The sequence below is a fragment of the Patagioenas fasciata genome, chromosome 19 (assembly GCF_037038585.1).
Source record: "Patagioenas fasciata isolate bPatFas1 chromosome 19, bPatFas1.hap1, whole genome shotgun sequence".
In the NCBI taxonomy this organism is placed as follows: domain Eukaryota; kingdom Metazoa; phylum Chordata; class Aves; order Columbiformes; family Columbidae; genus Patagioenas; species Patagioenas fasciata.
In genome coordinates this window covers 3,564,115-3,591,114 of record NC_092538.1, presented here as the reverse complement: position 1 = coordinate 3,591,114, position 27,000 = coordinate 3,564,115, and the positions used below count along the sequence as shown (strand labels likewise).

Here is a 27,000-nt window from a genome sequence, read left to right as displayed (position 1 = left end):
ACTGTCAATAGAAGCACTTGGCCACCAACAAATCCAGCCTCACCGCTCGCATCTGCTCGCTTCCCCCTCTCCTTCCCTTCATCTGCCACTGTTTTATTTGACTTATCTCTGCAATTTATGTATAGAGCAATCTTCCACCATATTTTTTTTTTTTATTAACTCGTTTTCTTTCCTTGGCACATTGCAAAATGTGACAAAAGCACCAGTTTGCGGGGCTCTTTCGCTCTGGTTAACAAATCCAGGGTTGAATCCCAGGGCTGGAACCAAGTTCTGCTCCACAAAGCCCAGGCTTAGGCTCAGGCTGAGCTGGAATCCTCCATTACCTATGACATGCCCACAAGCTCACCCAACCTTCAGTGCCATGTGCACACACACCATTTATGATTAATAATAATTACTAGTTATTATTATTTTTCTTTCTTATAACACACTTTTTCACCCAGCAGGACAAGCTAAGAACGAGATCAGCTGCAGAACTGAACTTGCCATTGCTAAACCTCAGACAGATCCCCAGTCCAAGGCTGTTAAAGAGTTCATACTATTCTACTTCCCAAATAAAACCAGTATTTCCCAGGACAAATCCTCCATCCAGCCACGTTTTACTTCTTCAGAGCCTCTGATCTACATGCCACATAATTCTGTCCTCTGTATCAAAATGAAAACATCACTTACCTAAACCAACACGTATTTTTCATAGGGGCAAAAAAGTTACTTTCTATACCACTTTGCTATGGAAACTTTCCAGATTATTTACTAACAAATAACTAAAAGACAAACAAATAAATACAAGGAGCATCTTTCTCCTCCCGGTGTTATCCCAGCAGAGCAAGGGCCAGGATTTTAGGGTATTTAGGTACAGAGAACTGAACCAAACACAGGCAGAAATTGTTGGGAACCCAAAGCACCAGGTAAACCCGCAAAATGAGCCAGGGGATAAACACAAGCGAGGATTTGACACCTACAAATAGTCAGAGTTTTAAGAAAATAAGTTAGAGGTGAAGCTTCTTTTATAAACAGTCCCTGCAGAATAACTTTAAGAATTATTGAACAATAATTGAAGGCCAAATATGACAATAACTAAATTATGCAGCCTCTGCTGTACATGTAACTTAAGCACATAGTTAAGAACAAGAAAGTACAGCTCTTATGATTTGAATGAACAGTCCAAAGAAGGGTTTAGGCCCAGAGACAACAGGCAAGTATGAAACCAACAGTTAATTAAAGGGAAAAACAATGGAGGAACTGATACAAGAAAAAAAAACCTGCGTCCTTTGCCATATAACAGAGAAAGAAGAAACCAGCAGGAAAATATCTAACGAGAGGAAAAATTCCAATACATGCAGACCTGCCAATCGCCTGAAGTGATCAGACACCCAATTAATCCAGAAATGTCTCCCCAAAGGTCAGCTCGCAGTGGTAAACAGACATGGGCAGCTGCAAGATACAGTAAATAAAAACTGTATTTTTAATACCCGGCCCTGCCAAGGGCTGATCCAAACCCAGAGACTGGGAGGCCGTGTTCCCAGTGCAATCACCACAGTGGGGCGTCCACCATCCAGTCCGGCCTTGAGGGGTAACAAGCACCAGGAGCAGAGGAAACGAACTCAAGTTGCGCCAGGGGAGGTTGAGGTTGGATGTGGGGAACAATTTCTTCCCCAAAAGGCTGTGGGGCATTGGAACAGGCTGCCCAGGGCAGTGCTGGAGTCACCATCCCTGGAGGGTTGGACAGACGGACATGAGGTTCTCAGGACATGGGGCAGTGCCAGGGGTGGGTTATGGGTGGACTCCATGATCCTGATGGTATTTTCCAACCCAAACTCGCTCCATCACTGTTCTTGATGCTTCAACCACACGGAAAACAGAGGGTCCCCCTGGAGTTTCTAAACATGGGGCTGACCCTACAGAGCGCTGCTTCTACCTGTGATCACAGGAACACCTTCCAGCAGTTGTTGGCTTCTTTTACTCATGTCTGGTTGTTTCCCAAACAGTCACAGAATCACAGAATCATTTTGGTTGGAAAAGACCCTCAAGATCATCAAGTCCAACCATAACCCACCCCGGCACTGCCCCATGTCCCTGAGAACCTCATGTCCGTCTGTCCAACCCTCCAGGGCTGGTGACTCCAGCACTGCCCTGGGCAGCCTGTTCCAATGCCCCACAGCCCTTTGGGGAAGAAATTGTTCCCCACATCCAGCCTCAACCTCCCCTGCAGCAGCCGGAGCAGATGGGGCAGGTCCAGGGAAGGCCCTGAAACACCCACGGTGACTGGAAGAGCTGCCCTGACCCCCAGTAGCTGCCACCAGTGCAAAGCGAGGTGGTGACATGAAAGCTGCTGTGAAGACTTGTAGCCAACACCAGCTTCTTCTGGCCCGAGCCAGGGGACACACAGGCAGGCAACAGCAGCAAAACCCAACTCAATTTTGCAAAAATCCCACGTTTGCAGAGGACATCCCTGTGCAATGACAACCATGGAGCAGCATGCCAACTGTCCCTGCCCTTCCCGCTGGTGTCTGAATTGTCACTTGCCACCCACAGGCCAGGGAGGGGGACACCCTCTGCCCAGCATCTCTGTGACTGCACGTGTTGGTGGTAGAGGGACCAACTCGCTTATTCCTTCATTTAAACAGTGGTTTTAGCGACTAGTCCCTAATTGCTCTTCACACTTTGTTCTTGTAACAGTTTGTTCTCCCACTTTGGAACCGGGCTGAGCCCCACGAATGCTTGTCCTGCAAAAAAGGTATTTTTCAGCCATTCTGCAGAGGAACAGAACATAAAATGTCACCAAAAAATGGTTCCAAGTCGAGGCTGAAGACACAAGCAATGTTTGCAGAGCTGAGCAAACACAACAGTGCAAGAACAGTTTTGCAGAGAGGATGAAACCCGATCCGTTTAATTTTATCACAACATTTTCTAATGTACATTAAGCAAAATGCTCCAGCGAGCATTTCTTCCAGCAACGGACGCCTGCATGAAGGGAGGGCTTTTCTCCTGTTTAAATCTCATTTTAATACTCACTAATATATATCCTAGATCATTTCAGAAGTCTAACTTCAAAGTTCAAGTACTTAATAAAACTAAAACTGCTACAAGCATCTTAAAAGGGCTTTTCCCCCCATAGGGCAGCACTAAACGACAAGCAATAACTGCAGCCTGCGGGTATTATCCATCAATTCAACTACTGAACTAGCACAAAAACTGTATTAACTAACCACAACCGGGAGTGACAGAAGCAGGTAAATTAAAACGCTGCTAAAGGGACACAGAAAAAAGGCAGAAAAATCAGAAATTAATATTGCAAGGGAACAAACGGCTTCCCAGAGGGCAACGTCTCCCAAGAGGTGTCTGAGCAGAGAGAAAAAACGCTCCTAAAAGAGCGGTAGAAGGGACAGATCAAAATGACTAAGGGCCTAACACCGCAAAATGCTGTATACAAGTAATCCGGGCAGGCTGCCGGCAATACAAACACACAGCCCTGGTTTCTTAATGTAGTATGTGTATTTGGTTATACAATAAGGCCCCAGGAGATCCTCTTATAAGCATTGAAAGACAAGAAATAAGAGCTTAAGCCCTGAGAATATAATGATCTAAACCATCAGGATAGGAAACCAGACTTAGAATGCTTTACGCCCCCATTTCCATGAAGAGCCACCAGAATAACTTTACCGGAAAAGAAAAAGTTGATACAATAACAACCCTTTCAAACGGGTGAAAGGGTGTGAAACTGTATCTATTTTATGCCAGAAAGCTTTTCATGCAGATGATGGATCTGCCAGGAAGGGGCAGCTCCAGGACCAGCAGGACCACACGTGCCCGATGGGTGGCAATGGAGAACAAGAGATGGGGAAGAAAACAAGTGGAATATGTCCTTCTAACTAAATAACTCTATGGGGGAGTAAAGCAGATGGAGCCGGAGCCTTCCAGCGATGCCTCTTGTCCTTTCTCTGGGCAATGTGCACAGGTTGAGACACAGAAAACTGCCCTGAAGTGGAATTTCTACAAGGACAGTGATTGAAGAGCAGAAGGGGTTGCCCAGAGAGGTTCAGGAGTCTTCATGCTTGGAGATATTCACACCCAACCCATTGAGCTGATCCTGCTCTGGGTGGGAGGGTTGAACTAGACAGTCTCCAGAGGTGCCATCCAACCTCAACAGCTCCCACCCTGCCCATCTAGTGGCTGCAGAGATTTCTGAGGTGCCTTTCGGGAGCAGAACCAAGGGAGAACCAAAGGAGAACCAACAGGCAGAGCACCTCCATGAGGAAGGATTAAAAGCAGCAGCTTTTAGAGAAGGTTCCGTCAGAATCATTTTGGTTGGAAAAGCCCCTCAAGATCATGGAGTCCAACCATAACCCACCCCTGGCACTGCCCCATGTCCTGAGAACCTCATGTCCGTCTGTCCAACCCTCCAGGGATGGTGACTCCAGCACTGCCCTGGGCAGCCTGTTCCAATGCCCCACAGCCCTTTGGGGAAGAAATTGTTCCCCACATCCAACCTCAACCTCCCCTGGCGCAACTTGAGGCCGTTTCCTCTGCTCCTGGCGCTTGTTCCTGGGGAGCAGAGCCCGACCCCCCTGGCTCCAAGCTCCTTTCAGGCAGTGCAGAGATCAGAAGGTCTTCCCTCAGCTTTCTTGATGTTTCTGGTCCAATCTGCAGTTAAGTGGCAGAGAGGAGGTCACCTCTGTCACTACAAGGTACACAAAGCTGCTGAACAGTTGTGGGTCACAGCACACTAACCAGGCAGGTGGGAGGTCCAAGGATGGATGATTCACACCCTGCCAAAGGTTCAGCAGCCACCCAAGAGGAGCATCACTGTTGGTTTCCTCCAGCTGTTCACCTTCTGGCCCAGGCTGCCCAGAGCGGGTGTGGAGTCTCCTTCTCTGAGCCATTCAAACCTGCCTGGACCCACCTGTGTGATCTGCTCTGTGACCCTGCGTGAGCAGGGCTGGGCTGGGGATCTACAGAGGTCCTGCAGCCCAACCAGCCTGGGGTTCTGTGCTCTGTGCCACAGGGAGCAGCATCCCTGGAGGATTCTCCCTTCTCTGTCCTAAAGCTCAGGGATCAGCCAGGCTCTCTCTTGCCCTTGGTACATTAGTTGACTCAGGAGACGATGCTACTGTGACAGAGCATGTCATCGTAATAGCAACAAGTACAGGTCACAACGCACACCAGAAGCACAAGGTCCATCCTTAAGACCTGGCACAAGAGCACCAGGAAGGGTCTGTGCTGCTGCTTCAGGACAATATCATCAGGTTCTACAAATCCTTCACACTGGGAGATGCTCCTTCAGGCTGGTGCACAGCACTAGGGAGCAAATGGACACCACGTTCCCGTGATCTGATCCTGCCTGGTTCTGATGAACTTTTCCAACACTCAACCCACAATTTCAGGTATAAAAGGTGGTTATGGGGAGGCCTTCTTGCCCCACAAGTGGACACTGAGCACACAGGTGGACACTGGGAAGTTTCATACAAATACTCCTTGCCCCCGCAAACCTTCACCCAGGTAATTGCAGGAGACTTCTCTAAAACACAGCAAGCATTTTGGATTGTATGTGGCAGTTAGTCCATTGAAAAGCACCTTAACATAGAATACTGACAAAGAAATATCTTTAAAAAAGGAAAACCACTGAGAACCCCCTATGGCACCCCCCACAACACACTATGACTTACTCCCCCAAGTCTTTCAAACCTGATTATTGGGAGGACACAAACCACATCAGTGTTGGCAGCATGTTTAAGAAACAGGGATATTGCACTTCTGCTCCCATTGCATTCTGAAAGCTGCAGAGCAACTGTCACCCATTTATAACAGGTCCCAAAAACACGAGTCAGCAGGGCCAGCTCCGCTTGGAGACCCAGGGAACGCTTCAGACAAAGGAGCCGAGAACCAACCTGGGGAGAAGCAGCATCTTCCCCTCTAGGCAACTCTAGCTAAAAATATTTCCAAGCTACCCCAATAGGCATTGCACCCTTTGAATGCCAGAACATGGGAAAAAATGAACTGAACAGAGCGAGCTGAGCCTGGTGCAGAGCGCAGCAGCACAGAAGTTTCTGCCTGTTTCCAAGGCGGTTACATTTTCCTTTGAAACCATCCTAAAACTGTCCTAGTCCTATAAGATTTGCGAATGAATATTTTCTGCACATGCATATTGTGCCAGTGGCCAAGCCACCAAACACCCCTCAGACGGAGCCCATGAGGTGACACCGCTCCTCTGGCCCAGAAAATGTTAATAAAGGATTCACACGTCAGTTTGACAAAGTGCTCCCTTCTTGCTTCAATAACCAAGAGGGATTGGGGCTTTTTTTTTTTCCATTTCTTTTTAATTCCCTCCTCCTCAACATTCATCTTTTCATAGATGAAATATAATTATTCTTCATCAAACATCCCGGGTGTTATCTCAGGAGGAAGAGGGAGGGGTGAACACGTCAACTGTGTTGCAAGGAGCAGGTCGAGGGATTGATGGATCAATCCAAGTTTGGTTGGGCTTGGGAGGCATCTCCTTTCTCCAGTTTCTCCTGCTGGCAGCAGGACTGGACCTCATGGGATTGCAAAAGACTCTGACAAAGGGCAGAAAGTCAAACAAACCTCCTCCTCACCACGCACTGAGGTCCTGTAAGACCTTGGACTGTGTCACTTCAACTTGCTCTGCTGACAAAGCAGAACCAGTGTCCTACTCTTTGGAAAAAAAAACCAAATCCCATATTTCTACTCACTAGCTTAACGCCAGATATTCTCAACACTCATATACCTTTCTTAGATAGAGATAAAGTAATTTTATTGCTAGAAAAATGACACTTCACTCACAGGTGACTCAACATAAATCCAGATTTTGCAGCTAATGAAGCTCAAGTAACAAAAGCAATAATGTCAACAGAAACATTGCTTTGCTTAAATGGAAAAAGCACTCTTGGCGGAGAAGAAATTGTGGTGCAGGCTCTAAACAAAAATTGCTGTTCCTTTCGCACAATTTGACAAATCCTTTGCAAGTATTAGACGAAGAATAAGAAGCCACTTCAAAAGGCAGCTTCTTAGTCTCATTAGTATTTCCTGCTCCCTTCAACGAAAGGTTCAACTTGTACACCGACTTCATGAGACATTTTCAGAGCTTCCCAGTTGGCAAGGACTCGCTCTGATCGCGATACAAACCAGCCTGAAATCGGAAAAGTGTGTGGAATCCCACACTGGTGCTCTTGGCAGGTCCCCTGGTCTTGCTTGGCAGCGCTGGGCGAGCTGCCCTTGCCAAACAACAGCCCTGCGGGGGGAGAAGCCGTCCATCCCCTCCAAAAACTCGACCCGGTTCTCTTCTCCAGGTTATGCAATGCCTTACGAAGTGAGCAAGTCCTGAATAAAGATATCAAAGCAATTTTCACACTTGGAAATTACTTGTCACAGGGATGAGATCAGAAAAAAAACCCGCACCACCCTGCAGCCAAGTATCTATTCACCATGTTCAATAATACGTATCTTTATGCATAAAACCCTACAGAGGATAAAGGATCCAGAACACTGCAAAAGGAAATCTCAAATGTCAACACATTTCAAGTTTCACAGATTTCTAAACCCTTCTAGTTCAGGCTGGAGACAGAGTCTCTGTAAGAGGACTGGAGATCAGAGAATCATAGAATGGTTTGGGTTGGAGGGACCTTCCCAGCTCCCCCAGTGCCCCCCTGCCATGACAGGGACATCTTCACCAGCTCAGGTTGCTCAGAGCCCCGTCCAGCCTGGCCTGGGATGTCTCCAGGGATGGTTCCTACACCACCTCTCTGAGCAACCTGGGCCAGGCTCTCACCACCCTCAGGGCAACAATTCCTTCCTCATGTCTGGCCTGAATCTCCCTCCTTTAGTTTAAAAGAATCATAGAACATCCTGAGCTGGAAGGAACCACCAGGATCATGGAGTCCAACTCCTGTCCCTGCACAGGACACCCCACAGGTCACCCCGTGTGTCTGAGGACGTTGTCCAGCCTCTTCTTGAACACTGTCAGGTTGGGGCCGTGACACCTCCCTGGGAGCCTGTTCAGTGTCCAGCACCTCTGGGTGCAGAACCTTTTCCTTATGTCCCACTGACCCTCCCTGGCACATCTTCTGCCGTTCCCTGGGCTCTGTCACTGTCACAGAGAAGAGCTCAGCCCTGCCCCTCCTGCTCCTGCTGAGGAACCTGCAGCCCATGAGCTCTGCCCTCAGTCTGCTCTGCTCCAGCTGAGCAAACCCAGGGACTTCAGCCTCCTTGTCCTATCACAACAGGTCCTGCTCAAAAGTCTGCCCCATCTTTCTTATGGGCCCCTTTTAAGTCCGGAAAGGCCACACTAAGGTCTCCCTGGAGCTTCTCTTCTCCAGCTGAACACCCCAACTCTCTCAGCCTGTCCTCCCAGCAGAGCTGATCCAGCCTGAGATCATTTCTGTGGCCCTGTGATCATCCCTGTGATCATTTTTGAGATCTAGAGATCACTTCTGCCTCTCCCGAATCCATCGCTGCTGAGCCTCTGGGTCCCCAGAAGCTTCGCTGAGGAGCCGTGACACCCGTCAGCTCCAGAACATCAGCAGGGAACGACTCCGTGCCCTTGAAATGATGCCAGATTAATCTATTCTTTTGGCAGCCAGGACCCTTCCCCTTAAATAAAGGGCTCATCACTTCATTCGTGCTCATCCATCACTGCACAACCAGCCCTGAACGCGGGCACTGGAGAGGTGACGTCCTCCAAAAAGTCACATTGCAAACACCTGAGAGCAGATTTGCACAGCAAAGGAGGACTTTTTTTTCCTTCAAAGATTAACTCAGCACAGAGCACAGAAGTTTTCAGCTCCCTTTCTTCAGGCTAATACAGTCATTAACGCAAAAAAACCTGAATAGGTTATGCTGCGTAGGTATCTACTGAAAACATACATTGTTCAAGCATTTGCTATTAATACACCAGCTTAAAGCAAGTTGAGGCTTTGTCTTCATTGCTAAAAAGGTGCATATTACCATAGGATAATTAATACATGAGCTGCTCTGCTCATGAGCAGAGCTCAGAACTTTGATTTTACTGCTACAATACTCGCTGCTCAGCCCCAGCATCTCCCTGCAGATCAGCAAAGTCCTCGCGCTTTGCCTGGACCTGACAGCACAAGCTGTCCCCATGTCATCCCCAGGATCAGGGAGAAAAACCAACCTCATCACCACCCCCTTCTTCAAAAAAACCACAAACCAAACCCAAACCTTGGACTCTTTTCATACAAAACCTCCTCCTGCTCTTTGCAAGAGACTCAGGTAACAAAGCCAGTTACAAGGTGCACGTGTCCAAACAACGGGGCTGCTCCTACATCTCGTCCTGACACCCGGATCCCAAGTCAGTCCCCTTAGAGGCCAAAGAACGAAGCAGATGGTCATTTTTTCAGTTTTAATGTACTTGTATAAGAAACAAAATTGTCTCTATCAAGTACTATTCTGAGGTGCCAAGTCTGCAAGCCATATAAAATTTCTTAATTCTTCCAGAGCCTTGAAAATAAGATGAAAAAACTGTCATGAATAATAATTACAAAAACATGAAAGTCAAAATTCTGGCTGGCACCAGGTTTTTTTTAAAGACAGGAATCAGTAAACATAACTGTTCTCGTATCATACAAAATCAGTTTGTATTGATCAGCTTTGAAATTCTGCCTCGAAATGAAAAGAAAATCCTGGAGACAGGTACATCAGCACTAATTCCCGAGCCGGACTTTAAACCAGAAAAGCCCCCCAGCCTGTGAGCAGCCCTGCTGATGCACAGAGCACAAGAATAAGTGATCCAGACCAGGAACCAAGGAGAAAAGACATCAAATTTCATTATCTTACCTCCCTAAACCAGCATCCTAAGTCGTGCTCCCCTCCACAATCATTCCTCCTGTACTCACCACCTATTGCTTGTCATCTACTTTATTGCTTCACACCTCAGTAGAGATTAATCTGTTTATACAGTTAAAAACCTCCAGAAATAAAACAAAGTACAGCAACAGCTTTGTTCAGAGACCTAAAAGTGTTCTTAAGTAAATCCAGAACCATCACTGCTCCTTATCCCTTTCCCATGAACTGTTTTTATAATAATACACTTACTCTTGTAAATCAGCACTAACAATATCCCAGCGAGAATTTATTTCTTTTTGCTATTTCTAGGGCAGTTTCAAGGAATTATCATATAAAATTTATATCAAGGGGAAAAAAAAAAGTCTAATGCAATGTAACTTAAAATAGAAGAATAGCACTAAAACAGAAAAAACCCCCACTTCAAGTTTGCTGTTAAACAGACCACACAGCCTGATGATATTTCACTTTCTGGGGAAACAGGAGTATGTTTAGCATCGAACAGCCAGAAAAAGCATTAGGATGAGCCTGGGTAGTGTTCCCACCGAGCCCTGTGCCAAGGACAGGCTCAAATCTGAGCAGAAAGTGAACACGTGAAACTCAAAAGCCCTTTTCACCAGGACAAAAGCTTCAGCAACGCTCCAGGTTTGTGTCCACGTCCCACTGACTTTGCAAGGACTCGGAACAGGCGCTTGACAGGGGCTGCTCCTGTGGAGGTTCCCGAATATAGGCGAGATCAGGACCTTTTCCACGGGGGTGTGGAATTAAGCTCCCAATTAAGCGCGGCAGCAGCTGCGGCAGCAGCAGGGACCTGCCACACGGGCACCAAGTGACAAGGACTCTGTCCAGCTCCAGCTGCCGCTTTTCAAGCCAAAGTGAGGACGAGCAAAGGAGCTTGGCCACCTTGGCTCCATCCCATCTGCAGAACAGCCCCTTCAAAGGGGTGCAAAACTCAAGAGAATTGCTGACTTGCTTTGATCTGACCATAAAAATGGTTTTGCTGAAAGCTGAGGAGGTTTCTCCACTTTCATCTGGGTCAGCGCTCTGTGTGCAAGGTCACAGCACAGCGCAGACAGACTCGGGTCTGGTCACGTCAGGCCAGACATGAGGAAGGAATTGTTGGCCCTGAGGGTGGTGAGAGCCTGGCCCAGGTTGGCCAGAGAGGTGGTGGATGAACCATCCCTGGAGACATCCCAGGCCAGGCTGGACGGGGCTCTGAGCAACCTGAGCTGGTGAAGATGTCCCTGCTCATGGCAGGGGTGGCACTGGGAAGGTCCCTCCAACCCAAACTGTTCAGTGATTCTATGTGTGGGGAAAAGAACCCTAGAGCACTTTGGGTCCAGCCTGGCCTGGGATGTCTCCAGGGATGGTTCATCCACCACCTCTCTGGGTAACCTGGGCCAGGCTCTCACCACCCTCAGGGACAACAATTCCTTCCTCATGTCCAGCCTGAATCTCCCTTCTTTAGTTTAAAACCATCACTCCTTGTCCTGTCACAACAGGCCCCACTCAAAAGTCTGTTCCCATCTTTCTTATCGGTCCCTTTTAAGCACGGAAAGGCCACAGTTGGCTTTCAGAGTCAGTCTTGTGATGGGGAAGAGCCAAAACCACCCTCTTGACTTCCTACACACTCCTTTGGTTTCACATTCCCCAGAAGAGCCACACATCCCAGTTACAGCTCCAACTCTCATGTCCCTCTGGCTTCGTGACCCAACATCTCAGGCTTGGCTGCCTGTCCAAAGACAAGGGTAACCTGGAGTGACGGTCCTGGAGAGGCACCGTGTCAAATGTCTCACCTGATAGTGCACAATTATAACCCCAGCAGAGAAATCCAAGAATATCCAGAGACATTAAGAACAAACTACAGACAAAGAGGAGAACCCCAAGGAGGGGAACAAGGAGAAGAGCCCCAAAGCAGGGAACAAGGAGCAAACTCCGCTTCTAACAGCTACGTGCAAAATATCTTAACGCACAGATCAGGAAACAAACTTGAATGGCAGTCTCTGCACAAAAAAGAAAAAGAGAGTGATATGAGCAGTTTAAAACCAGAGCCCAACTTCAGCCAAGCACTTCTGGCTGAAGAACGAACTGAACATCCACCAAAGTGTCTCTGGATCAGTAGAGGAGCCCAATCTGCCCCACGGCAGCCACCAGGTGTGCAGTGGTTTTAAGCCATGCCAGTAGTTAGTTATACACCCTGCCAAAAAGACTTGGATGGTGCCTTACGGGCCTCTGAAGCTGGAAATCTCGGTCAGGAAAATAAAATCCCACTGAAATTTTGCAACGCTCGAGAAGAATATTCCTCAAATTCAGCGCTTTTTACTCAGCAACGGGGGATACAGGAAGGAGGAATAAACTGCATTTTAAATGATGCTGTAATAATGATGCTTTCAGTGAGCGACTGCAGGATAATAAAAAGTGAAGAGACACGATGTCTGTAAGGTAGAAAGGGAATCCGTGATTTGACAGAATGCCGGCAGTGCCACAGCGATGCGGACACGGACACAGCAAGCACAGGCTCAACGGCTGGGAAGGCTCTACTGTATTTAAGAGAATAAACCGACACTCGTTATCTCACAAAACAACAAACCAGCAACGCAACTTCACGAGTCAAGCGTTGAAAGCAGAGATTAATCTGCCATAAAAACATCATTATCTCATTAAAAAAAAAAAATCACTCTCACAGTCTGCGAAGCAAAGGATTTATAATGTTTTTCTTCTGGGTTTTGTCCAAATTGTCTAAAAATAGAACTGAAAGCCCCACCACAATTTGCTGAAAATCCTCCCCATTTCGTTTAATGAAGAACACCACAAACAAGGAGCCTGAAATGAGTTTATTTCAGAACTACTGCTCTTGTAAAGCCCTAATTCGGGAGTTTGGCTATAAAGCAACAAACATTACAGAAAGGTAAATAGGTTTTAAGCATTTTAAGTGCCCATCCTATTAAACAGTTGAGCTCTGGCGTGAGCTGGGGACTGAGACACTCCTGCCCGGGGCTGGGGCAGAGTGAGATGTGCCAGGAGGTGACACGAGGAGAGGGGACGTTCCCCACCCGAGCACACACAGAAGGATGCTCCACACTGGCAGGTTTGTGAGCCCAGCCCCTGGACGATGCTCAGGAACACACTTGGGGGCTGGAGATCAATCCTGCTGCAAAACAGCCGTTTGCTGGGGCTGCTGCTCACCCCCCTCCAAATACTCCCCACCGGCACCTACCCCAGTGTTTGGGTGCACAGGTTTTGTATCTGGCTCTTCACAGAACCCCAGGCTGGTTGGGCTGCAGGACCTCTGCAGATCCCCAGCCCCACCTGCTCACGCAGGGTCACAGAGCAGATCACACAGGTGGGTCCAGGCGGGTTTGAATGGCTCAGAGAAGGAGACTCCACACCCGCTCTGGGCAGCCTGGGCCAGGCTCTGGCACCTCCCAGCAAACAAGTTTCTGCTCATGTTCACATGGAGCCTCCTGTGTTTCAGTCTGTGCCCGTTGCCCCTCACCCTGGCGTTGGGCACCACTGAACAGTCTGGTCCATCCTCTGACACCCACCCTGGAGATATTAATTTTGAGCAGTTCCCCTCTGAGCTGTAGCCTTAAGACGACGACTCCTTTCTGTTCCCAATGCTTCAGAGGATTTCTCCCTACAGATATGCCCTAGGAAAATAGAATTTCACCACTCCAGAGCAGGCAGCGACACTTGCACTCCTCTGCCCCTGCCCCATCATTTCCATCTGCTGACAAAGTGTCTTCCCCCCAGTTACCCCAATTACCCCAGCCTCGCAGGATGGGCCACATTGCAGAGCAGCGTCTGGAGAGATCACGGGCTGGCAGCTCACGGAGCAAGCGGCACTTCTGATTGCAAAGGAGCTGCCCCTAAATTTCATAGAATCATAGAACAGTTTGGCTTGGAAGGGACCTCCGAGGTAAGGTAAAGAAACAAAAGAGATTGAATCTCTTAAAACAGATTGAAGAAGTAATCCAAACTGCAAATCCTCCTGCTTTCACAGCAGGCTGGACTCTTCAGAAGAGCCCTATGGGGAGACCAGGCTCCTCAAGATTAAGGCAAATTTCAACACAAAGCCAGAATGAAATAAATGCAATGAAGCAAACACACGTTTTTACAGGTCTGTAAACAGTTGCATTCAGGCTACAGATCATCAACTCTGCAGTTCCAGGGCTCATCACCGCCTATACTCTCCACATTACTCTGTTTTTACAGCTAAGCAGTTAGAGGAGATAATTTACAGCCCATCTAATATCAATTCCTCCACCAAACAGATTTACAACCTGCCAAGTGCTCTTCTGGGATAACAAGAAAGGGAGATCCCCAAATTAGCCAGCATATTAATTGCACCCGATTATTGCACTTAGAAAATGAAATGGATGAACAAAGCTGAGAGAAGCCGAGCTCAGCCATCACAAAGGCCTTAATTGTGTAATAAATTAAAAATAAGTCACCTTTGATTTGCTAGTTTGCTTTGACCTTTCGTCACTGTTTCCAATTACTGACTTTCTGTATTCAAGTATGTACAAGACAAACTCCACAAATTTATACAAAAGCGACTTTGCAGCTTCAGAGGAGACTCTGAACCCATGTGTTGCAATTCCTGCATTTCTGACATCGGCAAATCTAAGCGCAGTTTCATCCAAGGAGAAAATGCAGGACTTGGCTCTCAGTCGCTCAACTTGCAAGTCAACAAAGCTCCAGATGGGTAATTCCAGCAGTTACAGAAACAACGGATGGGACACGCGGACTGGGAGGTCACAGACCACCCCACCCACCACACCCAGCGCTTACACCCACCAGCAAGTGTCCGAAGTTACAAACGCCCAACTCGAACCACCAGCTCCCTTTGGGTTTCTCAGGGCAGAGAGCCATACAAAGGAACTGGGCCAAGGCACAAACGTCTACAGGCAACATGGCAAACCAACACTTCTTCGCGTAAGCTGGTTTATTGACAGAAGTCAATCTGACAAAGGAAGTTTAGGGTCAGATTCTGCTCTCGCTGACACTTGGGTAACCCAAAGAAAGTGAAATGGGAGCTGAGGAAGATCACTGACAAGCAGAGCACTGAAGACACGGCCATTCCCTGAGCTCTGTTGCCACTGACCTGCTGCAGGATCCTGCCCTACAGGAGAACTGGAAGACCAAGCACTTCTCAGCTCCAAACCAATTAAGTAAGGTCAAATCACCTTCCCCAGCAGTTTGTGCTGAGCACACTGATGATCTGGCCCTGGAAGCCCCAGAGAACCTTCGCAGAGCCCACTGAACAGCCTGAGACACCAAGGCCATGTGCTCCATGTGCTCCTCCTTTAGCCCAGACCCAGCAGCCCGGCCTCTGCCACCCGAACACCCCTGCACTACCCAGTCCATCATAATTGACCTCTTACCAGAGGATTCCTCACCCCCTCCACAGCAGTAAGTCTTCCTCATTTTATTTACCTTGCACAAGTCCACATGTACATTCCCTCTGCTCCACCAAACCTGTGACCACATCCCCATAAAATCCATTTTCTTGTTTGCAGTGTTTTCGCCTCACTTATACACTCGCTGTCCGAGATGAGAAAATAGATGACTCTTGCAGACGCTCTGTCAAATTATCTTCCCTGAAGTGTCAAATGAATAGATCCAATGAACCCAATAAAAGCTTCTTATCTGAATCATCATGCTAGAGCCACTGATAATCGGTCAGTGAGTAGAGAAATCCAACAGCTAATGCATTTAGCAGAATGGAATATTATCATGCAATGCTCTGCACAATCCCCATCTATGGCACTCGGCCCAGCTACTTAAGCTTTATAAGCTTAAATAAAAACATGTTTTAAAATAAAGCGCAGCTACAAGTTTCCTTTGCCTGGTTGCCACAAGCAGCATTTTAGGCTTGCTCTTTCATTTTTAAGAGTTTGCATAAAAATATACACATGCTCTGTCTTCCCAGGGTGCTTTGACATGAAGACCACTGCTCTGTTTCACAACCAGAGAAGGAAAATGGGAGATGATGTCCCCAGGAGCACAGAGCTGGGGTAGTTGTGGCTCCCAGAGGAACAGATCAGCCCTTTGCTACTGATGGGGTTAATAAATCACAGAAGGGCTGGAAGGGGGAACAGAGACATGTTTGAACCAAGTTCTCTAAAAGCCCAGTCTAGCATCACTTGTGAAGCCTCTAGGAAGAGCTCAAGGCAAAAGAAATATGTTTAACAAAGGGTAAGAACAGCAAATGCTTCATAAATGTTAAGTAGCAGAAAAGTTAGGCAAGTTAAATAATGTGTGCTAGTTAAGGAGTGACGGAGAACTTGGAGGAGAAGAAAGACAATTCTGTTTCTCCCATTTACCCTTTGTAGGTCAGAGCCCATTTCCGAAAGACATGGGAAGGGGGAGAAACACCTTCTCCCAACAAGGAGGGTGGCAGCCTCTATGCAGCAGAACTGCTCCCCCAGCAAGAACAACAGCGAATCAATCAGCCCCCAGGCCTGGCCAACCCAGAGCACCAGGCAGAGATGAGGAGGGGACTGACATGGGATAACGGACAAAGGTTCCACAGGGATCCATCTTGGGGCCAGCGCTCTTCAGTGTCTTTATAAAGACTTAGACCCAGGACTTGAGGGATTGCTTAGCAAGTTTGCTGATGACACAAAACTGAGTGGAGCTGTCAACACCCTAGAGGGCAGAGAGGCCCTGCAGAGGGACCAGGACAAACTGCAGAGCTGGGCAATCACCAACCACATGAAGTTCAACAAGAGCAAGTGCCGGATCCTGCACCTGAGCCAACCCCGGCTGTACAGACAGACTGGGGGACGAGCTGCTGGAGAGCAGCTCCATGGAGAGGGATCAGGGGTTCTGGTGGACGGCAAGTTGAACGTGAGCCACCAGTGTCCCTGGAGCCAAGAGGGCCCCGTGTCCCAGTGCACCCAGCACAGCACAGCCAGCCGGTCAGGGAGGGGATTGTCCCGCTCTGCTCTGCGCTGGGGCGGCCTCACCTGGAGCATCCACTGTGTGCAGGGCTGGGGACACAGGAGAAAAGGAGACAAAGCTACTGCAGAGTGTCCAGAGGAGGCTGCGAAGCTGGTGAAGGTTTGGAGGGGAAGCCGGATGAGCAGCGGCTGAAGTCCCTGGGTTTGCTCAGCTGGAGCAGAGCAGACTGAGGGCAGAGCTCATGGGCTGCAGGTTCCTCAGCAGGAGCAGGAGGGGCAGGGCTGAGCTCTTCTCTGTGACAGTGACAGAGCCCAGGGAATGGCAGAAGATGTGCCAGGGAGGGTCAGTGGGACATGAGGAAAAGGTTCTGCACCCAGAGGTGCTGGACACTGAACAGGCTCCCAGGGAGGTGTCACGGCCCAACCTGACAGTGTTCAAGAAGAGACTGGACAACGTCCTCAGACACACGGGGTGACCTGTGGGGTGTCCTGTGCAGGGACACGAGTTGGACTCCGTGATCCTGGTGGGTCCCTTCCAGTTCAGGACATTCTGTGATTCTATGAAAGCATCACACAAGGACTAAGACAACATGGACTGTACCCCCCGCTCTGCCTCAGGCTGGCTGGGGGGCCAGGGACATCTTGTCTAACCCCAGTCTCACCATCCTGTCTTCATAAGAGATACAGCAACACCCAGCAGCTTGAATAACATCATTCTTGATTGTGAAGTGTGTTTATGAACGTTTTTTCCCCTTTTCTTGCCTGCAAGCAAACCAAGAGGTACTGGAACAGACAGAAGAAATCAGACTTCCCTCCCTTCGCAGCCAAGAATCTCGCTGAAGCCTCATTTGGATTGCTGCTCGCTGTAAGCTAAACCGAAAGGAGATGATGTATTTCAGCAACAATAACTTAATATTAAACACCGTACCTTTGTCATACTCATCATACCGCATTTTTAAAGGCTTACACCAGAAGTCTCATTAGCAAAACCATTAAAACAAGCACACAGCTGGTGGAGAGCATTTACTGTGCAGAAGAGTCAAATCCTTCTAAATTTATAGTGGCAAAATTGATTACTGATTTGAACATCTGTTGCAAATTTTACATTTAAATTCTCCTTAAATAGTCACTTAGCTCAGAAACATCAGCCCAGGCGCTGCGAACCAGCTCCCTTCCCCAGTGACCACAGAAATAATCGGCACCCAAATCAAATATGCTCACTTCATGAAAGTCATTCTCACTGTCATATATAATAAGGACTAAAACACGCTGAAGATGTAACTCCATGTATTTACACTACGTTTGTAATCACATAGAAGCCACGGGGAACTCAGAGGAAAGCATCACGTTGGAAAACAAAAAGACTAAGGCAAACAGCACCAGATGCAAGTCTGAAAACGTTTAAATGTGCAAGCTGGTGTCTTCATCATCCAGAAATGGAGAGGGAACTACCTGTGAGCAGTGTGTAAATGCAGACAGAAGATAGTAATAGGACACAGAACCAGAGAATAGTTGGGGTTGGAAGGGACCTTGAAAGGTCATGGGTTTATACTTCATGTCTTTCTCTGGATAAACCACCTGTGTCACCTTCCAGCAAGGAGAACAGAGCCATGGGCACCCAAACGCACGTGCTGTCAAATGCGATACCCTCGGACAAGCAGAGCTAAGGATTTTCCTTTTTTAATAGGAGAAAAATAAAAACCAGACATTTTCTACAACCCACCCACAGAGCCATGACCTTGTTACTCTATGAAACCTTAATTCCCTTAAAGTAGAAAAAAAATGGCAAGGTTTTACCTGAGATCTGAAGCCATTGTTGCATATGATGTCTAAAAACACAAGTCTAGCAGAAATGCAGAAAGCACCAATAAACTGTTTCTTTTTTGTGACCCTCCTGGAAGGACAAGGTTCTGTTTCATCAGCTGTTCCTGCAGTGCCACAACATCTATTAACCTAAAGTCGTTTTTTCCCCCCGTTTGCTTTGTGTGTGGCTCCAATCTGTTGGAAAGAACATTGGCCCGTGTCCTCTGAGGGTTACGGCCGCTCAGCAACGCTGGCTCGGGGCCTGGCAGCACAGCGAGTACTATGAGGTCCAGCACAGAGCTGAATGGGCAGGATTTGTCACGATTAAGTCAAGAAGACACTGACAGAAGAGGTGACACCACGTCAGGGTTGGACAAGCACTCCTCAGAGCACGAGAGCGACACCAGGGACCTTCCTCCCCAACACTCACCAAGTCCATGAACATCAACCACTTGCTTTAAGAGTTGTCTTATTCTCTCAACAGGTGGAAAAAACACACATTCGGAGATGTTCTAATGTCATGTTGAATCACAAACTGGGCATGTACATCCACCATCAGGTTGGGTGGAGTGTTGATGTGCTGGAGGGTGTTAAGGCCATTCAGAGGGATCTGGAGTGGCTGGATTGATGGGCTGAGGCCAATTGTCTGAGGTTCAACAAGGTCAAGTGCCAGGTCCTGCACTTGGGTCACAACAACCCCATGAACTCTACAGGTTCAGGGAAGAGTGGCTGGAAAGGAAAAGGACCTGGGGGTGTTGGTGACAGCAGCTGAACATGAGCCAGTGTGTGCCCAGGTGGCCAAGAGGCCACAGCATCCTGGCTGGGACCAGCACTGGTGTGGCCAGCAGGCCCAGGGCAGTGACCGAACCTGTGCTGGGACCTGGGGAGGCCAAACCTCAGATCCTGGGGGCAGTTTTGGGTCCTTCATACCAAGGAAGGCCTTGAGGAGCTGGAGCGAGTTGAGAGAAGGGAACAGAGCTGGTGAGGGGCTGGAGCACAAGTGTGATGGGAGCGGCTGAGGGACCTGGGGGGTTCAGCTGGAGAACAGGAGCTGAGGGGAGACCTTCTGATCTCTGAACTGCCTGAAAGGAGCTTGGAGCCAGGGGGGTCGGGCTCTGCTCCCCAGGAACAAGCGCCAGGAGCAGAGGAAACGGCCTCAAGTTGCACCAGGGGAGGGTGAGGTTGGATGTGGGGAACAATTTCTTCCCCAAAGGGCTGTGGGGCATTGGAACAGGCTGCCCAGGGCAGTGCTGGAGTCACCATCCCTGGAGGGCTGGACAGACGGACATGAGGGTCTCAGGACATGGGGCAGTGCCAGGGGTGGGTTATGGTTGGACTCGATGATCTCGAGGGTCTTTTCCAGCCAAAATGATCCTGTGATTCTATCTTTTCTCCAGTTATTTTCAAAGTGTTTGGGGAGAAATCTGTGAGGACTTTTGCCATGCTGGGAAAGCGCATCCCCACTTCATTTCTCAGCAGCTCAGTGGAGGATTCCTATTTGTCTCAGGCAACATCCCTATTGCTTCAGAAAACACTTGGTGATTTATGGATGACAAGAACAGTAACGGTTTTCAAAAATTTCTGAACCTACAGAATCAGGTCTGGTAACACTGAGGGAAGCAGAGCACAGAGACAAAACACAAATGGGTCACGAGTCTGGCTGCTGGTGGCTCAGATCTCCCAGAACACCAGTTCCTAATTTTCTTGCTCAGACAGCACATGTTTGCTTAATGGTATTTTTGAAAAAAAGCATCAATTTTATCACAAAGTTCACAAGATGGAAAATCTACCTCTTCCTCCTGAGCTTCTGGACCCTCGTTATTAATTTGTAGGTATTTCCCATTTGGATTCAGGATTATGAAGCAGCAATGGCTGAAAGGAACATCTTTCAACCACTGGAACAGAGATTTCTCCTCCTTGTGACGAGCACAAGGATTCACATCCTCGGTGCTTCCTCCAAGCACTTGTCTACCCAGTTGAGTCACTTCTCAATCATCCTGATGAACTCGAGGCTGTCAGAGACTACAAGACTCCTCAGACGTGACATTTGCAAAGGGCACTTTCTAAACTGCACGCGTTAATGTCTTTTTCCTCTCAATTTAATCTGGAGGGCAAGACGACACACGACAAGAAACAAATGGAGCCTTCCGGGACTCTACCTGCTGCTTAACATAAACTCCTCTCTCAAATAACATTTCTCAGCATTGAAAATTTAACACAAAAATCACCCTGATGAGAATCACTCCACAAAAGGATGAAACTTGTTCCAAATAGCAGTGGACAAGGAGGAGGTTTCTTGCTGTCTGCTGAAGAAATATCACAGATTTTTATCTTTTATTCCTGAACTTCCACCAAAAAACGCTGTAGCACCTGATCACCAAGACACTGCACGATGCTGTCAAATCATACTGGGAACAATTCATTATTGATTCACTCCTTTAGGCAGTCAGGGCTCAAGAACTTTGTGCAGAACTCCAGTTACATTGTGAAATCCATTACCAGTTTAACTACTTGCACTAGGGCAACCAATCTGAAACCTATTTCTCTGCCCAAGTCCTGCCATCTCTATTTTTAGAATAATCAGTGTGGTTTTTGGTGGCACAGCCCCAAAGGGCATCCTCACTCCTTTCTCCCCAGGGACTGTGGACCCTCCTCTTCCTTCTTCCCCACTCACTTATCTGAACGATCCCCATTTCACAGCAGGACCTGTCCCTGCAGCACTGAGCCCTGAGCCCCGACACACCAGCAAACACAGCATGTGGTTTTTAAAATAACTCCCTTCTCCCAGTTTTACTTATTTTTTTAAATGCACAGAGACTAAACCTACCCATGATTCTTATTAGCAGTGACTCAGATCAGCTGCAACACCAGCTTGTCTCAGTCTCAGGAGAACTGAATAAGCCTGGATGGTTTGTCAGGCAGTGTGAAAATAAGAGACTTGTATTTTGTTTCCAGATATATCAGCATCACTTGCCCAATACAATGCACCAGCGCTTCCCCGGCTTTTCTAAAACAGGAGCTGCATTTCTCAAGAATCAGCAGATACAGCAGCTTTCAGCACCTTCCGTCCATCACAGTTCTACACAACAGTGCTCAACATCACCCACGAACACCAAGAGATGTACTTGGAAATAAAACAGAAGATGCTTCTGCCCAGGAGCAGTTCAAGGTAATTTTGGGGTACCAGAACCATGTATAACATTAAGAGACAAACCTCCAAAACAGCAGCTTCCCCAAGACTTCTTGCTGTCCCACACACAGCTGAGCAAGAACAGCTTTACCAACCAGAGCAACTATTAATTGGCTCTTGGGTTCTCAGTGTTCCAAGGACCCTTTAAAGCACAGTTGCTTAGAGGAGAAAAATGCACCTGCTGGTTGAGTTTCTCTTCACCTTGACCAGAATATTTTTAGCTGTATGGACAGACCTGCCAATACTTTCACCTTCAATTCTTTGCAAGGAAATTTCTGACAACACACAGCAAGGGATGAACCAAACCTATCCAGAGCCAAGAGAGGCAGAAGGAAAGGAATGATGGGCAAAAGCTCCCAAAAGACTTTTTTCTATATCTTTCCCTTCAATAGTTTAGCTCCCCTTCCTTCCACAGCCTCCTCACAGAGAACTTGGGAAGTTTACACCTGATTTCAGTTAAGCTCAGAGTCTGGCCTGAGACTGTGCTTAACAAGACCAGCCACCACACTCACACGCAAACACCTCGATCAAGCTACTCACGCCTTTGCAGAAGAAAAGCGTCACTCAATTACAGCGAGTCGCCCTCATTGACTAATTTGGCAGAAAATGGCCCAACACTGTCATCTCAGAAGGCAGAAAAACCTCATTATTCAAATGAAACAGTCTCTCTTGTCTGCTCATCCCAGCAGGTAACATGTCAACTTCTGCCAAGTTGGTAAACAGAAACACTTGTTTCCATCAGAACACGGTACCAGTGAATAAAAGAGGGAAGATATGCGTATTCTTACTAATTTACGTGATGCTAAGACCATGAGTGCTTCATTAATTACTACAAAAACCATTACCCAGACCAAGTTCTGAGCTGACAGCAGCAGACACGATCCCGTGGACCTTCAGGTGATTGTCTCAAACACAAACTGCTACAAATCATTGACAGTGCAGAGGGCTACCCTTGCTACGACGCTCACATCTACCGGTTTGGTTAAATATTCCAGAAACAAGCAGATTTCTATGTAGCAGGAAGGCAAATCAAGCTACTAAACTCCATTTCACACATTTTAATATCCTTTATGTACTGCAGTTTCAAGAGAACCTTTTAGAACTGGTACTAAGTGCCACATGGGGGTTTATGACTCTTAAGCTTCCCTGAATTTCCAGTTTCCCTTCACTGCTTTTGGCAGAAATGCTTCATTAGGAAATCTATTCTTTTATAATCTCTTCATTTCTTACAACATCCAATACTCACAGCAGAGTCTCCTGTCCCATTTGACACACATTCTGCTCTCCTTCTGTCATTAAGTTTCTCCCCACATGGAAAACCAATTAAACTTGCTGGACTTTATACATCTCAACGTACGAAAGGTATAAATACGCTCCCAACACACCCAGAACACGGTCAGTGTTCAGCCTCGCGAGTCTTCTACTTCTGTTTTGAGTAGGTGAGGTGCTGAAGGAAGAAAAAAGTATTTAAAAATACACTCGTAACGGGTACCTTTTCAGACAGGGCCTTTAAACTGTCCAGAAAGCGCTGCCAGAAATCCCTGAAGAGGGGCCGGTCAATTCTCTTCAGGCTCTCTTTGGTGCTGGCGTCCACGCTGACGTACAGCTGCGTCACCGGCTCCAGGTTCCTTGGAAAGACAGAGAAGGGGATCATTGTTTTCAGACAGGACTTCTGGCTGAATTGGATAGTTTTCCCTGTAAATACTGTGTAGCTCCTGCATTTTATATGTGCCTTGGTAGGAAAAGTCCAGTGGTTCCTCTCTGCCAAGTGACCATCATCTTAATAGCAAGACGTTAGAACCCCCTTTCAACAAATAACGCACCCCAAAGCTAAGAATGTCACTTCCAGAGGCCTTGGCTGACATTTTAATTATCTTCTCTTCACTGTACTGAACATATTCACTCCATTGAAGCTGCAACACATTCCAAACAGCTTCTCAAAGGCTGCCACGGGTTCACTGCAAGACTTTGCTCCTCAGCACATGGCTCAAAAAAGTAAAGCTCAGGCCCTTCCCCAAGTTCTATTTGGCCTGATCTATGAAAAAATAATTCCATTGAATAGCAATACAGTCAAATTCAGCCAGTTTCTACTGCTGGACACATTGAACTTACGTGACCTGTAGCTGGCAACGCAGTGAGATTACTTTTTTCAAGGGAAATCAAAGCTGTTTGGAAAACAAAACCAATCACAATCCCCCAACGTGTTCTCCTTCCACTTCCAAGGCTCTTAGCTCAGTATTGATCATCTTTCTGGTCACATCGAGTTCAGCAGCTGTGAGCCCAACAGCTTCTAAAGAGATTGAACCTCCTCTGCGGTGTGAAGAGCCGGCTGAGCCCGATCCCTTCCACCACCCCCGGGTATCACAGGAGAGGCCAAAATGCTGCAGGCAATTAGTGAAGGGCTAACGAAGCCATGGAGACAAACAACCTGAAATGAGCTCCCTGCTCACAGACAACACCAGTAAAGCCAGTGAGTTTAAGTTAAGACACATCCATCCCTTGTGGCATCTTCCACCCCGGGGTCACTGAGATGAAGTGACAGCATCCTGCTCTTCAGCTTTAACACTTTTAGGATGTTTTGCAAGTTCTTTTGTTTTTGATTTGTTTTGTGTGAAATCTGTTAATGAGCAGGCTACAGTCCCCGCTTGATTTGGTTCTTTAGAGAAGATGAGAAGAAACTAGAAACTATTGTTCAGCTGCCAAACAGCACACCCAAAAAATACAGTGACCCCCTGTCAACCCCAGAGGTGAAAAAGTGACTGTGCAGAATGAGACAGAGCAGAGCTCTGTGCCCAGAAAAATCCACTTCACTTGGGCACTCAAGCTATTAAAACATATTCTCTCTATCTATATTTAGAAGAACGAAACAGCCCAGAGCAAATTTAATATTTTAGGTCAAAAAACGCCACCTGTTTTGCAAACCAGCTTGTCTGAACCAGCGGCCCAAAAACACAGTCTCCAAAAATGACCAAATATTCTAGGCCTAAGTGGAGTGATTGTTTCAAAGAATGCAGCCAAAATACCCTGTCTTTACTTAATGCTGCATTTGTCTAATTAATGGGGCCCCACTGAAGATGGAGCGAGTTTTTCAAAATATGAGCGGAGAAAAACTCATCTCTCCTCTGAGGATGTCAAATCTAGGATGGATTTTCCACTGTTCCTCAGTTTTTAGGTGTCATTTCCAAGTTTGCTTAGCTGAGATCGCACCCAGGAGATCAAATTCATGGCATTTACCACATAGGAACTTGGGCAGAAAACATGAGCGAGCAGCACAGTACCAGTCAAGAAAAATGAATTGACTTGAGGCCACCAGCCAGTTTCACAAGGCAGACAGGACACAGCCCGGTCAACGATACAACACCCAGAAACATCACTATAATGAACATGAGCATGTGCTATGGGGCAATAAAAAGCATCTGCTCATTATTATTATTGATGCTCATAAATCAACAAAGATGCTGAAGGGAGTGGAGCATCTCCCGTGTGAGGAAAGGTTGAGGGAGCTGGGGCTCTGGAGCTGGAGAAGAGGAGACTGAGGGGGGACTCATTCATGGGGATCAATATGGAAAGGAGGAGTGTCAGGAGGATGGAGCCAGGCTCTTCTGGGTGACAACCAATGATAGGACAAGGGGCAATGGGTGCAAACTGGAACACAAAAGGTTCCACTTAAATATGAGAAGAAACTTCTTCCTGGTGAGGGTGGCAGAGCCTGGCCCAGGCTGCCCAGGGAGGTTGTGGAGTCTCCTTCTCTGCAGACATTCAAACCCGCCTGGACACCTTCCTGTGGAACCTCAGCTGGGTGTTCCTGCTCCATGGGGGGATTGCACTGGATGAGCTTTCCAGGTCCCTTCCAACCCCTGACATTCTGTAAATCTGTGTGAAATGAAGATGCACACAAGGGTTCTTGTTCAGAGCCACTGATCAGAAACAAGAGGAGGAGGAAGAGACAGATGAGTGTTCAATACAAGTCCGTGGGCTATAAAGCCTCATTCCCTTTATGAAAACGGGTGTCCCTGGAGGCAGGTGAAGCTGCAGACCAGATGCAGGAGGAGGAGGAGGGTCAGCAGGAAGGTCCAGGCAGCACCAGGCTGGACACCAGAGCTCGTGTTCCTTATTTCAGACAACAGTTCCCCTCTGCTTGTCAGGAAACTGAGCTCGGTCCACACTTCAGCTCCCATATTAAGCAAATCATTCGCTTTGATGAGCCAAAAAAATCAGTTGCAATTTTTAAGGCAGCAAAACCAGAGTTTTATCACTTTTTTGTTTCTTACTAAAAACATTCAGCAGATCCTAAGAAGCGCAGCTTCAAAATACAATGTGCGCTCTCTTCTTGCAACGCTATTTTTAGGAAAGAGCAATTTCTGTCTATCAGGCACATAATACATAACTTAAAGTAACTTGATTACACAATTATTTAATCATTTGGAATGCCTTTGTAGTGTATAATTACTCCCTCAAAAAACCGCATGCCCTCCCCTCTCGCTGCCACATTCAGACCACGGGAAGGGAGAAGGAAGCGTTGCCAGCAGAGTGAAGAGGGAGGCGATGAGCTGAATGTAAAACTGAGCGACACAACAGCCCACCCGAGGAGAGCTCTGCCAGCACGCTCACGTAACCCCGGGGCTGGACTTGGTCAGTGTGTCAGAGACTGATAACGTTCAAACATTGTGGCAAAACCAGTTCATGCAGCCACAGGAGATGGGACACTCAGTGTAAGGTGAATTGCGATTTACTTATCAACAACGAGCTAACGAGCCACGGACCAGGCCGGCTGGTGATAGAGGTGGCACAAAGCTCCACCTTCTGATACACCCAGCATGGCACAAAGGGAAAAGCTGGGACCCTTCAACATGGCCAGAGACTTGTAGCTCTTTCACAATCGCCCTCCCCCAGGCTCTTTCGCAATAACACCTCCACAAAAGATCGAAAATTATGCAGAGGGCTATGAAGATCCACCTTGTGCAAGCACTGGGGCATCCACCCATCCTGAGGCCCACTGTGCCCACCAGTCTCACCACATGAATGGAACAAGACACCAGAGGACAGTGCACATCGCTGGAGCCAAGACTGCAGACTCCATCACGCATAAAACTGAGCCCTAAGGATGGTGAAATCTTTATCTTCTTGTTCTTTCCCATTCTGCTACTTTTTTTGCTTTCCTTTTTATAAGTAACATAAGACAGCCCCATATATTCCGCAAACTTTTAATGCCTACCAATTCAACCTACAATAACGTAAATCCTGCCACCAAATCATACATGATTTGGGCCAAGCTGCAAATTA

General features: G+C 47.5%; 1 protein-coding gene across 3 annotated transcripts in view; it reads right to left on the bottom strand.

The window, feature by feature from the left end:
• The window catches only part of LOC136110097 (S-adenosyl-L-methionine-dependent tRNA 4-demethylwyosine synthase TYW1-like), a 108,407-nt gene that overhangs the window by 27,997 nt on the left and 53,410 nt on the right, over positions 1 to 27,000 (bottom strand). For all 3 annotated transcript variants that reach the window (XM_065853287.2, XM_071816833.1, XM_071816832.1), the window contains one exon: positions 23,210 to 23,345. In XM_065853287.2, coding sequence (XP_065709359.1) covers positions 23,210 to 23,345 — 136 coding nt within the window. The remainder of the gene's footprint in view (positions 1 to 23,209; positions 23,346 to 27,000) is intronic.